The sequence below is a fragment of the Dendropsophus ebraccatus genome, chromosome 5, assembly GCF_027789765.1.
Source record: "Dendropsophus ebraccatus isolate aDenEbr1 chromosome 5, aDenEbr1.pat, whole genome shotgun sequence".
NCBI classification, from domain to species: domain Eukaryota; kingdom Metazoa; phylum Chordata; class Amphibia; order Anura; family Hylidae; genus Dendropsophus; species Dendropsophus ebraccatus.
The window spans coordinates 13016043-13029626 of NC_091458.1; the positions used below are offsets into that span (position 1 = coordinate 13016043).

At 43.9% G+C, this 13584-nt stretch overlaps 2 protein-coding genes across 2 annotated transcripts; both read left to right on the forward strand.

The window, feature by feature from the left end:
* The first annotated feature begins 287 nt into the window (after positions 1-287).
* Positions 288-13383, forward strand: LOC138794096 (odorant receptor 131-2-like). Its single transcript, XM_069972861.1, has 4 exons — positions 288-319; positions 5804-5895; positions 10461-10500; positions 12440-13383. Exons 2-4 carry the CDS (start codon positions 5821-5823, stop codon positions 13381-13383), a joined length of 1059 nt encoding a protein of 352 aa, XP_069828962.1. The 5' UTR covers positions 288-319; positions 5804-5820.
* Positions 6010-6756, forward strand: LOC138793300 (odorant receptor 131-2-like; the record flags this gene model as incomplete). The annotated part of the gene is made up of 1 exon (XM_069971824.1): positions 6010-6756. A coding segment is annotated over one exon (747 nt), but the record flags the coding sequence as incomplete, so codon positions are not given.
* Positions 13384-13584: the final 201 nt, after the last annotated feature.

Here is a 13584-nt window from a genome sequence, read left to right on the forward strand (position 1 = left end):
CACCTTGTTGTATCTATGCCACCAAGAATTGAGGCAGTTCTGAAGGCAAAAGGGGGTCCAACCCGTTACTAGCATGGTGTACCTAATAAAGTGGCCGGTGAGTGTATATATATATATATATATATATATATATATATATATATATATAAAAACAAATGTGCTGTTTTTAGTTCATTAACTAACATCCTTGTACATTTTTCCCCCATGGATCTATTCACTTCCTGGTTTCCTCTCTGAACTGCGACCCTGCAGTTGCCATGCAACAGTGCAGACACTTTCCCACAATCCCTCTTGCTTGCAAGTGAAGTGAAAACCAACTGTGAGTAGTAATAGAAGAGATCAGGTGACTGTGATTGACCTGCTAATTAATTACTTGAAGAGACTTTGTCAGCAGGTTTGTGGTGTCCTATCTCAGGGTAGCATAAACTAGTGACAGAGAAGCTGAATAGAATGATATATCACTTACATTGTTCTGTGCAGCTGATCCAGTGATATTCCGCTGAATAACACGGAAAATAAGTACCGTATTTTCCGGCGTATAAGACGACTTTTTAACCCTGAAAAAGCTTCTTAGAAGTCGGGGGTCGTCTTATACGCAGGGTATGGTCGCCCCATACAGTGGGGGGCTCAAAAAAGGCCGCATCCCCCACCGTATGGGGTGACCATTATAAAAAAACAAACAGTTAACTCACCTGGGGCTCTTCCCGGCCTCCGCGCGTCTCCTGGCCCATTCCCGGCGCAGGCAGTGTGACGTACACTGACTGCGCCGGGGATCCTCTGAAGCTCTCCCAAACAGCCGAGCGTCTCATAGGACGCTCAGCTGCCGGAATAGCTTCCGGAGAATGACTGAGGCTCCGGAAGTACCTGAAGCTCTCCCGAAAGCAGAGTGTCTCTGAGCGTCTCCGATGAGACGCTCAGCTGCTCGGGATAGCTTCAGAGCGAACAGCCCTAGGTGAGTTAATTATTTTTTTTTTTTTATTTAGCCGCAGTTAACCCCAGCCTGACTGAAGCAGGGCTGCTGTCAGGCAGGGGTTAACATTTTCCGGCGTATAAGGCGAACCCCTGACAATCTTCTTAAAAGTCAGGGGTCGTCTTATACGCCCAGTCGCATTATACGCAGGAAAATATGTTAGTCCTCTACATTATGTGCATGAGCCCAGTAGTCCCAGATATTTGTAAGAAGCAGAAAACTCCGCCCACCAGCTGCTGATTGGCAGTTATCTATCCATGTTGTGTATAGGCAGTCAAATGTCAATCAGCAGCTGGAGGGAGGGGTGCAGCAAGAATCCTATTCTCCTGCATATTAGGAGAACGGCTGAACAGTATTATACAAGTAATACACCGATCTGTTCAGCATTTCTATCACTAGTTTATGCCGCCCTCATTTAAGACAGCATAGACCTAGTGACAGGTTCCCTTTAAATGCTGCTGTCAAAACTGACAGCGGCATTTAAAAGCCATTAAAAAGTCATCCTTGGTGGTCTAGTGGCAGATTGGCTTCCCACAATGCAATCCACCAAAAAAAACATGAAACTACAACATTTTTGGTCACATCACATCCAGAAAAATGTAATAAAAAGGGATCAAGAATTCGCATATGCACAAGTGTGGTATTGATAAAAAAGTACAGATCATTACACAAATGAATTTGATAAATTTTGCGCACGGGAGGACAGGCTTCCCATTTGCAATGCTGCACCCCCTTGCTGCCAAAATGGCACCTAAGGCTCAAACATGAAAAAAACGTGCACAGATTTTGTGTGGTGGAGTGTTTTTTGCACGATTTCGCTCAGGTTTGCGCTAGGCTCAGACTTTGATAAATATCTCCCCAGGCTCAGCCCCATTCTCCTAGAGAAAGGAGGATAGTGAGAATTTAATTTAGGGCATGTCCACACTCCCCGTTGTCCTCCTCTCTCTTTACTTCTACTGCACTCTTCACCCACTCACAGCGCACCTTAGATACGCTGAGGAAGGAAATCACATGGGTAGAGGAAGTGCATGAGTCTTTTGTCATGGACATTGTAGAGGAAGGACGCAAGCTAGAAAGCTCTCAACAGTGGTCCCTCTCGGGCCCTGGCCCTCTGCCAGGTCCCCCTACTCTCAAGCAAGTCAGTCTTAGTCAGATCCCTGTATGGGTAGGAAGCAAGACAAGACACAGCTCACCGTTTCTTCTTAGTCTATTCTACACAACACTACGCAGTGTTAAACTCCTCACAGGAGAGGACAAGTAAGCTAAGGCCTATAAACTCTATCTTGCAGCGCGGTTGTCAGCAGGAAATCCTCAGCATTCCGCTCATCCCGGTATCAAGGTCTGGGGCCTTGTGTCACCCTCATAGGACGGTTCAGCCGACACTGTTGGGCATTAGGTGGTGCGAAGACCCAAAGGTCAATACACGGGCACAAGTATTCTCTTCTTCTTCTAAGTATTCTTCTACCTCATCCTCCAACATCCCGGCAGAGCACAGTACTACTTTGGTTGGAACTCTCACGACATCCTCCTCTCTGTACCCTGTCAAAGAAAAGCTGTATAACTTTCTACACACAAGTACCTTCCAAGTAAAAACAAAATTATTTATGATAAAGAGACTCTGTGATTCTTCGCTTCACAGCGACACAGTGTACCCTACAGCCTTGGGACAGTTCCCCTTTCTGTGGGTGGCAGTTCCAATAGTCCGGGAGGGTCACTACACCACTCTGGCCAACCATGATATCATCCCAAGGGACCCCGTAGCAGCCCAGCACAACACTGTTTACTGTTACTGGGGAACAAGGTACAACCGGCCTTCTAAACTAAAAGCAGGCGTGCCATCACACCTGTGTGCCCAACTGGCACTGGCGTCACGACATAACATCTTAAGGCCCGGCTGTATTTTGGCCAACCACCACCGGAGTGGCGTCACAACTTACCACCTGGTAAGTGACCGCCGCTCCTCAGACATAACACCTTGAGAGCACACCACAAGATGAAGCCACAAGGACACCAAGGAGCGAGGACACGTAAGCATTACTTATATTTTTAGCCGCCAACTATTACATCTATTACATCTCGCTGACATGTCAAAAGTTTTTTCTTATGACAGTGACGTTATATCACATTCTCATGTCTTAAGGATTTTACCCTTTTTCTGTAGGTATAAAATTATAGTCAATGAATATAAACTAGTAATAGTCTAATAAGCAAAAGGTAAAGCAAATAAAAAGGTTTACGACAATTACAACTCAGGTTAGAACTACGCACAACTATATGAAAAGTTCAAGTGTCAAGGGAGAAATGGAGATACAGACGGAGCGGAAGAGCTTTACCTGCTGGGACCATAAAGAAACTCTGAAGAAATAATGTGGATTACTCGGTAGGATTGGGAAGCATTAAATAATAATGCAGATAAGAGGTGGCTATATGTTCCCAATACACCGAATAAAGAGGAATCATAATACCTGTGGCTCTCTGCTCTACTGTGAGTATAGGACTCAAGGAAATATAGGCCGAAAAACAGCAGAGAGGCCCTCGTCCATGCTATCTGCTATTACAGCTGCACTAGTTAGTAGATGTCATGTTCATTTATAAGATGTTTGTTTTCCTGGTGTAGTAAGATGGGAAAACAAAGGCAAAACACCTTGAGTAGGACCTACTAGTATGTTGATACTAATATTATTCTCCATCAAACTGATTTCAGCTCCTGGAGACAATACAGCAAGTGTCGAGCCTTGTGTATGAGTCTTCAGACTTCTTGATTTCTGAGGTTATCTCCATTATGTGCTTGTCTTCTCTCACCACCTCTTCTAAAGGGGATGTCTCATATTGAAGGTTCCTTTCTGTATGTAGTAATGGGACGTTTGGATATCACAGAAAACAGACCTGCACAGGGGACCATGACAGCAGCTCCTGATCTTGTTTGTTTTTTTCAATGGCCACAATTTTATTCCCTTTTTTTCCATGTAGCGGCATTGGTAGGAGAAATGTGTAACCGGAGAAGAACTCCAACAACAAGATCAGATTTATCGGGAGGGCCATGATCTCAACCTCCTCAACCTCATTCAACCACAGTTCTTTTATAACCTTCTCTTAATCTTTTATTTTAATAATCTGCAATAGTTGGGTGATATTGGGTATATGTGGGCCAGTGGGAAACGGAGTAGGGTCCTGTTGGTCCTAGCCTTGGACTGACAAGCAGAGAGTATGTGCATGCAGATTTCGAATTCAGCTGCAACCAGGACTCTAAGGCTTTGTTCACAAGTTCCGTGCAGTGATCCAGATCTGCTGCGGATCCTGTACATGTGAACACACCCTAACAAGGTATATTACAGAGGAGCCCTGACCATAGAAGCTTACTTTAAGGAATAAAGGCCGTTACAGATGATAATCGCATGGTGTAACATGCACTATGTCGATACAACGATAGTCTGCTGATCGGTACTTATAATAGCACCGACAGCAAGGTAGGAATGAGGAGCAAGCAAGTGCTAACCAGACTGGTTTGCATTAGCTTGCTCCTAAATATCGGCCAGTGTAATAGCCTTAGGAGTCCAGACCATAGGAGCTTACACTTTATAAGGAATATTAGGAGATACAAGAGGTAGAGGAGTAAGGGTCCTATTCCACAGGCTGATGGGGGCCCGATCAATAATGTATACCTAGCAGATCGGCGCTCGTTTACTGGGCCTATTAGCAAGGGCTGCAGGGACATCGTTACTGATGTCCTTGCAGCCCTTGTTTAAACACAATACTTTACCTAAACATGTTTAGGTCTTCTCCTGTGCTCCTTCTTCCTCCCGATCCCACGCACAGCAGCAACTTCAGAGCGGCCTGTCTGAGCTGACAGACTGCTCAGCCAATCACTGGCCGCGGTGGTCCTGGCCAGTGATTGGCTGAGCAGTCTGTCAGCTTAAGGCCCTATGCCATGGAACGATTATCGTCCGTATTCAGCCGATATCGGCCACTACGGACAATAATCGTGCCGTGGAATAGAGTGCAACGATCAGCCGACATCGTTCATGTCGGCTGATCGTTGCAATCGCTTGTTTTTCAACATGTTGAAAAACAAGCGACTGATATAGCGATGATCTGCTGCCGTTGCTCTGTTGAATAGGAGCATCGGCAGCAGACGCTGCTGCATCCTATGGGCTGCCCGGACGATCAGCGATCACCTGGGCAGCCCCCCCGCAGCTCCCGCCGCCCCTCCCGCTCGCTGCTGCCGCGCTGAATAGCGGCGGCAGCGAGCGGGGAACGACCCGTGAAATAGGGGCTTTAGACAGGCCGCTACGAAGCTGCTGCTGCGCGTGGGATTGGGAGAAAGAAGGAGCGCAGGAGAAGACCTGCAACATGTTTAGATAGTATGGTGCTTGTGGAATTGTCGGTAGCCCGCCACGCATCACTATTACTCCCAGAGATGCGCGGTCGGTGCGCAATGATTTTAGGTTTGAACCTAAAGAAAAGATCAGCCAATGACTTGATCATCGACTGATCGTTGTCTTTATTACACAAGACTTTAGATAGGAGGGGTAGATGAGGTGTGCAGCAGTGTTATGGGTAGATTGGAGATGTAATGTTGTGACCACTGAAGAGGATGTCACAGTATTAGTTGGGATTGTCGGCTGATTGCTGGGTATCATTTAGCTGGTATTGGCCTATATTAAAGGCCTGTAAGTCATATGTTACCTTAGAAAATGCAAGTGTGGGGAAGGGGTCCCTTACAAGATTCAGGGCTATCCAACGGTTTACGTTGACCTAAGTTCTATAGATCAGGAAGAACGGAGATGTTTTATGTCTTCTATTGATGTGAACTGTTACATTTTTCTATTGCAGCCTTCAAACCTTGAATTATGACAAATATTACAGATCCCCAACCGAATGTAACCACTGTGGTCAGCGGGAGCAACTCGGAGTTCATAAAACAGGTCCTTATATTTATAACTATTGGCACTTTTGTGGTCTTCTTCTATATCATGGCTGTAATGTTGACCATCTATTTGACCAACTCTTCCGCTCGAGAAGAAGTCTGATATACACTATTTGCCCACATGCTCATCACTGACGTAGTATATCTATTCTTAAGCTTGTTCCTCTTCTTAACTGTGTCCTATCCTGGCACTTTCCCGGTGCCATTTTGCTACATTGTAGTCACTATAGCCTCTTCATCTATGAAGGTCACTCCATACAACCTGGCTGTTATGTCCTTGGAGCGTTATATAGCTATATGTTTCCCGCTAAGACACAAAGAAATTAGCACTTTTAAAAGAACCACTATTGCCATTGGAATAATATGGGCCATTGGTTTTATCCCAAATATTGTTGACTTGATTGTCTTGACTTCATCCATAGATTGTAGTTTTTTCTTAATGTATATAAAATGTACCCGATCGGCCCTCCGCTTCACTGAAATGCAAAACACGATCAGAGACTTTGTATACATGTCAACTTTTTCCCTGGTTGGACTGATCATCATTTTCACCTACATCAAGATCACGATGGTTGCCGTGAAGCTCGGTTCTGGAAAGGCATCCGCAGCCAAGGCTGGAAAGACAGTGATGCTCCACGAACTTCAGTTATTGTTATGTATGATGGCTTTTATTTATGCCTTACTAGAAAAGGTGCTTAGAGAACATCTTACTATTATGGTAATGACCATTAATTTCTGCTTTTTCATGTGTCTTCCGAGATTCCTTAGTCCTTTTATATATGGAATGAAGGATGAACTTTTTCGAAAACACATGAAAAGATATCTACTTTGCAAAGCCCAAAAATTTGACCCCATTTAAGATCCATACCTGCATTAGGGCAATGTATAACAGATACATGGGAAAGGGTCTACATACCCAACACCAAGTGAGTACCATCATTTAGAAAGTATATAACAGGTCTATAACAAGTGTATATACTGTGCATGGCATAATAATTCATTATATAATATGTCTATATAATGTACTCAAATATATTTAAGTGAGCGAAAACACTATATCATATAAATTTCCACTGTCAAATGCTGTATGTTATATATATATAGTTAACAAATGGCATTGGCCACACACCAGCTGTAGGCAGCCAGCGGACCATCATCAATGACAAATCACATCCAGAGGACTTGGGCCCTCAACGGAGCATAAGATACACATAACATAACATCATTCATTTACTAACAAAGTCCCCTAAAGTCCCAGCATTAGTAGAGTCTTTTAGTTGCTGAGCAATTGCACATACATGTGTCCAGGAAGACTTTTCGAGACAGGTTTTCGAGGACTCCCTAGGGCGACATCCAACTTCTGCAACAATGGGAATCAAATGCAGAGCCTTCAGATTCGGCTAAGGCTGCCAAACCAAACCGCAACATTTTGACCAGTTAGCTCTACACTAGTCGTGATTGCCTTGGGCATGTGAAAACTAAGGGTCCTTTGACACCTAAAGATCCTCAGCCACCCACGGCTACTGCTGATCAATTGTTTGCCGTGCCTTGGCCGGCACCATAAATTAGGCAACCGAGCTGCATGAGCGATCACTACATTATTTGTGCAGCCATTTAATAAAGTTTCCAGATGCTGACCACATCGGCAGCGCATACATACCATCAGCACTGTGTGATTTAACATCTTTACCTTCTCTATACCGGACTTACAGTGTCACAGATGCATCTCACTGACAGCTTCCATCCTATAATTTATAGGGCTGCTCAAAAAATGTGATCAGGCGAGGATCGGGTGTTTTCCCATTTCTCCGCTGATTGTTGACACTTTTATATGGACCAAATATGTTCTAGAACCATGATAATCGGCCCATGTAAAAGACCCTTAAAGGGGTACTCCAGGCTAGAATTACTTTTAGTCTGTGGCCAGGGAGGGGGTGGATATAGAAGGAGCCGGTCACTTACCTCCCCGGTTCCAGCGACAGGTCCCGGATCACGCCACTAAATTTCTCCCGTCCCGCGGCCGCTTCCTGGTCTGAGCTGCGGCTTGAGATGTGACGCCTGAAGGAAGCTCAGCCATTCAGCGTTCTTAGCGGACCAGGGAGTGGCTGTGGGACGGGAGAACGGGTCGGCGTGGTCTGGGAGCCAGCGTTGAAACAGGAGGGGTAAGTAAACGGCGCCTTCTATATCCCCCATCTCCCCGCCCACAGACTAAAAGTACTGCTAGCCCGGAGTTCCTCTTTAAGACCAGAATTCAAGACTTTGAAGCAAAGTTGGTAAAATCGGTTGTAAACCACATACATTTAAGGAGCATGCATGGATGCATTAAAGATTCTTCTCAGTTATTTCTGAATCATGAAAAATACAGTCTTGCTAAGAGGCCCTGGAATTAGAATGAGCACACAGCTAAACCCTCAAATTGAGAACGCGGCCCAGACATGGCATGTGTGGGGGGTGGAGGAGGGGTTGGTGTTAGAGACGCTTTTAATAAAAAAAGAAAGAAAGCAAAAACATTACATTACTGTTGTGGGAGATAAGTGAACGTGTGTTGCCAAGCTGCAGTGCCGCCACCAGTTACAAGTTTACGACCACAATCATGCCTGGTTCTAAGGGCCCTATTCCACCGGACGATTAGCTTTCAGATTATCGTTAAATCGTTCGAATCTAAACGATAATGGTTCGGTTGAAATGCAGTTAACGATTAACGATCGAACGAGAAATAGTTGATCGCTTTATAAGACTTGGACCTATTTTTATTGTTGCTCGTTCGCAAATCATTCGCATTGAATAAGACGTAGTTCGGTCCTTCCCAGTAGATATGAATGCAATAGCGAGGAAATAGCAAAGAAAAAACATTAGCAAATACGATCATAAGTAACGATTATCGTTCTATGGAAATGAGTAAACGTTTTCAGGTCTTTCGCAATAGCGGTCGTTTGAGATTGTTAATCGTTAACCATTATGCGAACGATAATCGTCCAGTGGAATAGGGCCCTAAGTTAAGTGGAGAGAGACACAGATCAGTCTACTGCTCGATACTATTCAACAGCTCTGTGGCGGTGTGCTGTTGTTTGCCTAGGCTAAGCAGTTTCAGCACAGCCAGTTGCCGCTTCCGCACAACAGTGCTGCAGCCCTTCCAGCTTGTGACTAATGGCGGCAAGCTCACAGATTATCATTGGGAAGTGGAGAAAGAGGTGGAGAAGGAAAGGTTGGTGGAAATAGAATAATCTGCTGGGGAAACCATGACCAAGGTAGGGCCCATAATCCTCAGGGTTGGTAAGATGTGCGCCATGGGTCCAAATCAGTTCCTCCACCATGCTCACCCAGTCTGCCATCAGGGAAATGTAGTGACCCTGGCCAAAAGCACTGGTCTATGTGTTGGTGTTTAAGTGGACCTTCCCATTGGTTAGGACACGGATGATATTCCCCATGATGTGCTGGTGCAAGGCTGGTATGGCATAGCATGAAAAATGGTGCCGGCTGAGAATGGAGTACCGAGAATGTCTGTCTCCATGAGGCTGCAGAATGCCTCACTTTCCACCAACCCTTAGGTTATAAGGCAACATCTTCAGGCTATTCTCACGTTAATTGTCTGTGCATATGGGTGGGTGGCAATATATTTCCACTTTCGCCTCAAGCATTGGGGTATTGAGATCTGAACGCAGGGATGGGAAACCCTGTTTGACAATGTGGAGGACCCCAAAGAAAATTTAGCCTGTTTTGAGGGGAAGGTAAACATGGCTGCTTCCAGATGAAGGGCGTGAGGTGCACATGACTGTGTCTTGGGAGGGGGTTAGGAGAGTACTGCCAGCACCTAAGACAGTAAAGGAATTACAGTACCTGCTGGGGCACTTCTCTGTACCTAACAGGAGAAATTACTTACTGAGGGCACCTGTCTACCTAATGTGGAAACTAGCTATCCAATGGGGGCACCTGTCTACCAAACAGGCAAAACTACCTACTTGGGGACCTGTCAACCTACTACAGCATCCTACCTACCTAATGGGGTGGGGTACTTTTTGCTGGGCTCCTCTTCTCATGGGCCCTAGGGGAGATGCATTGTGTGCATGGAGGAAATATACCTCCTGGGGCCAAGTGGTTAAATGATACCTGCATTATATATATTTTTTCTATAGCTTCCTCAAACATAGCAACTTCCAATGTGAGGAGCCTCTTGGACAGGCCAATTTCTTTAAGATCATCTTACACAAGTTTTAACAATGAGGAAGAAACAATAGCGCCTGGTATAAAGTATAGCCACATTAAGGGTGAAGGCCATGAGTGACCGACTGCATGCAGCCGATATGTGTTAGCCAGTGGCAAAGCAGCAAAAATGAGTAACAACAGAAACAACTCCGTATAATCACGTTGTAAACTAAATATGGAACTACATATAGCTTAGAAAAAACATGATGTGTCAAGGGAGACAAAGATGACAGATGAAGTTCATCCTGCTGAATATTACCCATTGGGACCATGACATGATTATGAACTAATGATGTGGATTACAGGTTACTCAATAGGTTAACCTATAAATACTAATGCAGATGTATTCCCGATCCACAGACTGAAGAAGAATCATTGACCCGCGACCTTCTGCTTTACTGTGAGTATGGGATTCAAGGGAATATACGTTAAAGTAATGTAGACAGGTCCTCTCCTGGGTTACGTGTTACTAGAGCTGCATTAGTTGGTAGATGAGGTGTTGGTATATTGGTTTTCCCAGTGGCCTAACAGGTAAAGTTTGATAAAATAACACATTGTACAGGATATAGTTATTAGTATCTCAATATTACTATTAAGCTCTATCAAACTGATTTCAGCTCCTGGACAAACCAAGACCAGTGGTTCCCGAAAAGGCTAAGCCTTGTGCTCGGGGCTTCAGGCTCCTTAGTGACCATCTTGATTTCTGTGGTTGGCTCAATCCATTACCTAGTTATATTTTTCACTAATCCCTTAACGTGGTCTCATATAGACAAGTCCTGTCCTCCTTCTATCGAGGCAACTTGATGTCATAGAGGGGAATCCTATTTGCAGCTCCAATTTTTTGGCCACAATTTGTATACATTTTTCCTTGTAGTGGCCTTTGCTGGGAAACCACTTAGCCAAAAAAGGATTCCACCACCAAGCTCTGCTTTTTGCCTTGAGTTCTGGGAACAACCCACATCCAACCACGATGGTCTTCTCCTAATATGTCCAAAATGGAAGTAATCTTTAATCTAGTGAAATATATAAATATAAATAGTGAAATATTTGATAGATATGGTACAGCATTAAAAAAAAAACATTTGCGTCTTTTTTGGGCACTATTCTGGGTCGGTGGGGGTTGGGGGTTAATTGTGATGGAGGATGACAAACTTGGTTTTGGCCATGTTTAGTTAAAAAATAGAAAATAAAGGAGATTTTATTAGTAAGTAGGGAAGGGTAAGTAGGGTGTAAGTGGGGAGGAGAATGATAGGTGTGGGAATCATCTGCATGTATGTGGCATAGAAAGCCAAAAACGATGATCGGGGGGTCAAGGCTGTGGCTGTAGATAATAGACAGGAAAAAGAACTGAACTTTGTGGTGCACTGACTAAAAAAATAATGGGCAGTGGGAGACATACATTTTTTTTGTCAGATAGTAGGAGATCCTTAGAGGTGTTTCTTGCCCTATTGCACAGAAACATTATTGAGCGAAAAATTGTTATATCATTCGAATTGAAGCAATACTCTTTCCATGTGGCAATGATCAAACGACTAACCAAAATTGGTTCATATGCCGTTGATTGCATTTTTTGAGCTGACCCTAAAATCATTGTTAATCGTTCCCAAATCTTTCGGTGTATGTACACATCTTTTGTTTGTAATTATACAAACAATCATAAATACTATTATAATTGCTATTGTTCCATGTTTTATGGTGAACAATTTCAGGTGGTGAGGAAAAGTGCTCGTTTGCAATCGTTTAAGGTATGTTCACATTGAGTAAAATCAGCTGAATTCCGCGGTGGAGCTCTCCGTCGCAGAATCCCACCTGCCTCGTTGTTGCATGGAATCTCTTAAGGAGGGCTTGTGCACCTCCGCTCCTGCGGCTCTTTCTAATTCTTTGAGCGTAGAGCAACGCACGCGGAGGTGCGCAAGCCCTCCCATAGAGATTGTGTGGGACACTGAGGCAGGCGGGATTCTACGACGGCGAGCTCCGCCGCGGAATTCCGCTGATTTTACTCAGTGTGAACATACCTTAAACGATTGCAATCGAGCACTTTTCCTTACCACCTGAAATTGCTCACCATAATACATGGAACAACAGCAATTACAATTGTAATTATGATCGATCGACCGATTTTACTCAGTGTGAACATACCCTTATTGATAATCGAAGAAAATAAAAAGTCTATTTGGCTTATAGGACCTTTAGACTTTATCATCATCTTACTTTGAAGCTTTTATTATCATCATTGGTTTAGACTGACCTACTTTAAATTCTTGGGATCGAGAAAGTAAAGATTAGGAAGGTTTCATGTCTTCATTGTTTATGTGAATGGTTACATTTTTCTACTACAGCCTTCAAACCTTGGATTATGACAAATATCACAGATCTCCAACAGAATATAACCCAAGTAGTCAACAAGAGCAACCAGGACCTTATGAGGCAGACCCTTTCAGCTATAACCATCTGTAGTTTTGTGGTCTTCTTCTATATCATGGCTGTAATGTTGACCATCTACTTCACCAACCCTTCTGCTCGAGAAGAAGCCCGCTACGTCCTATTTGCCCACATGCTCATCACTGATGTAGTATATCTGTTCTTTAGCCTTTTTCTCTTCCTAGTTTCATTCTACCCTGTCACCTTCCCAGTACCATTTTGTATTGTTATAATGACCATAACCTCTACATCCTTGAAGGTCACTCCATACAACCTGGCCGTCATGTCCCTGGAGCGCTATATAGCCATATGTTTCCCACTAAGGCACGGAGAGTTGTGCACTTTTAAAAGAACCACTTTTGCCATTGGCGTAACATGGGCCATTGGTTTCATCCCAATTGTTGCTGACTTGATTGTCTTGAGTTTATCTGTAGATCGCAGTTTTTTCCTACTGTACATAAAATGTACCCGATCAGCCCTCCGCTTCACTGAAGTGCAAAACACGATCAGAGACTTTGTATATATGTCAACTTTTTCCCTGGTTGGACTGATCATCATTTTCACCTACATCAAGATCACAATGGTGGCCATGAAGGTTGGTTCTGGACTTGCATCTGCAGCCAAGGCTGGAAAGACAGTGATGCTCCACGCGTTTCAGTTGTTGTTATGTATGATGGCTTTTGGCTATACCTTACTAGACGTGCTACTTAAAGACTATGTGGTAATGTCACTTATCATCAACTTCTGCTTGTTCATGTGTCTTCCGAGGTTCCTCAGTCCTTTTATATATGGACTCAAGGATGAATTCTTCCGGAGACACATGAAAAAATATCTGCTCTGCAAAGTCAAAACTGTATTTTAATATAGACGTGTATTATAGCTTGTCATTTTTAGACATTTGATCTTGTATTATCAGACATAACATTAAAACCACCAGCCTAATATTATGTTGCTCTCCCTTAATCACTTACCTGGACTCCATAGACCTGTGAAGGTGTCCTCAGTCCAAAACGGTGAAAGTTTACATGCCCAGAGGTTGCTTCTTTCCTGAGGGGTTCCTTAG

What these genes read in the sequence shown, in the direction of transcription:
- LOC138794096 (XM_069972861.1), top strand. Translation starts at nt 5,821, where the DNA reads ATGACAAATATTACAGATCCCCAACCGAATGTAACCACTGTGGTCAGC. An exon ending in ACTCGGAGTTCATAAAACAG is followed by an intron (nt 5,896 to 10,460) that starts GTCCTTATATTT and finishes CCCGATCCACAG; the next exon opens with ACTGAAGAAGAATCATTGAC. An exon ending in CCGCGACCTTCTGCTTTACT is followed by an intron (nt 10,501 to 12,439) that starts GTGAGTATGGGA and finishes TTTCTACTACAG; the next exon opens with CCTTCAAACCTTGGATTATG.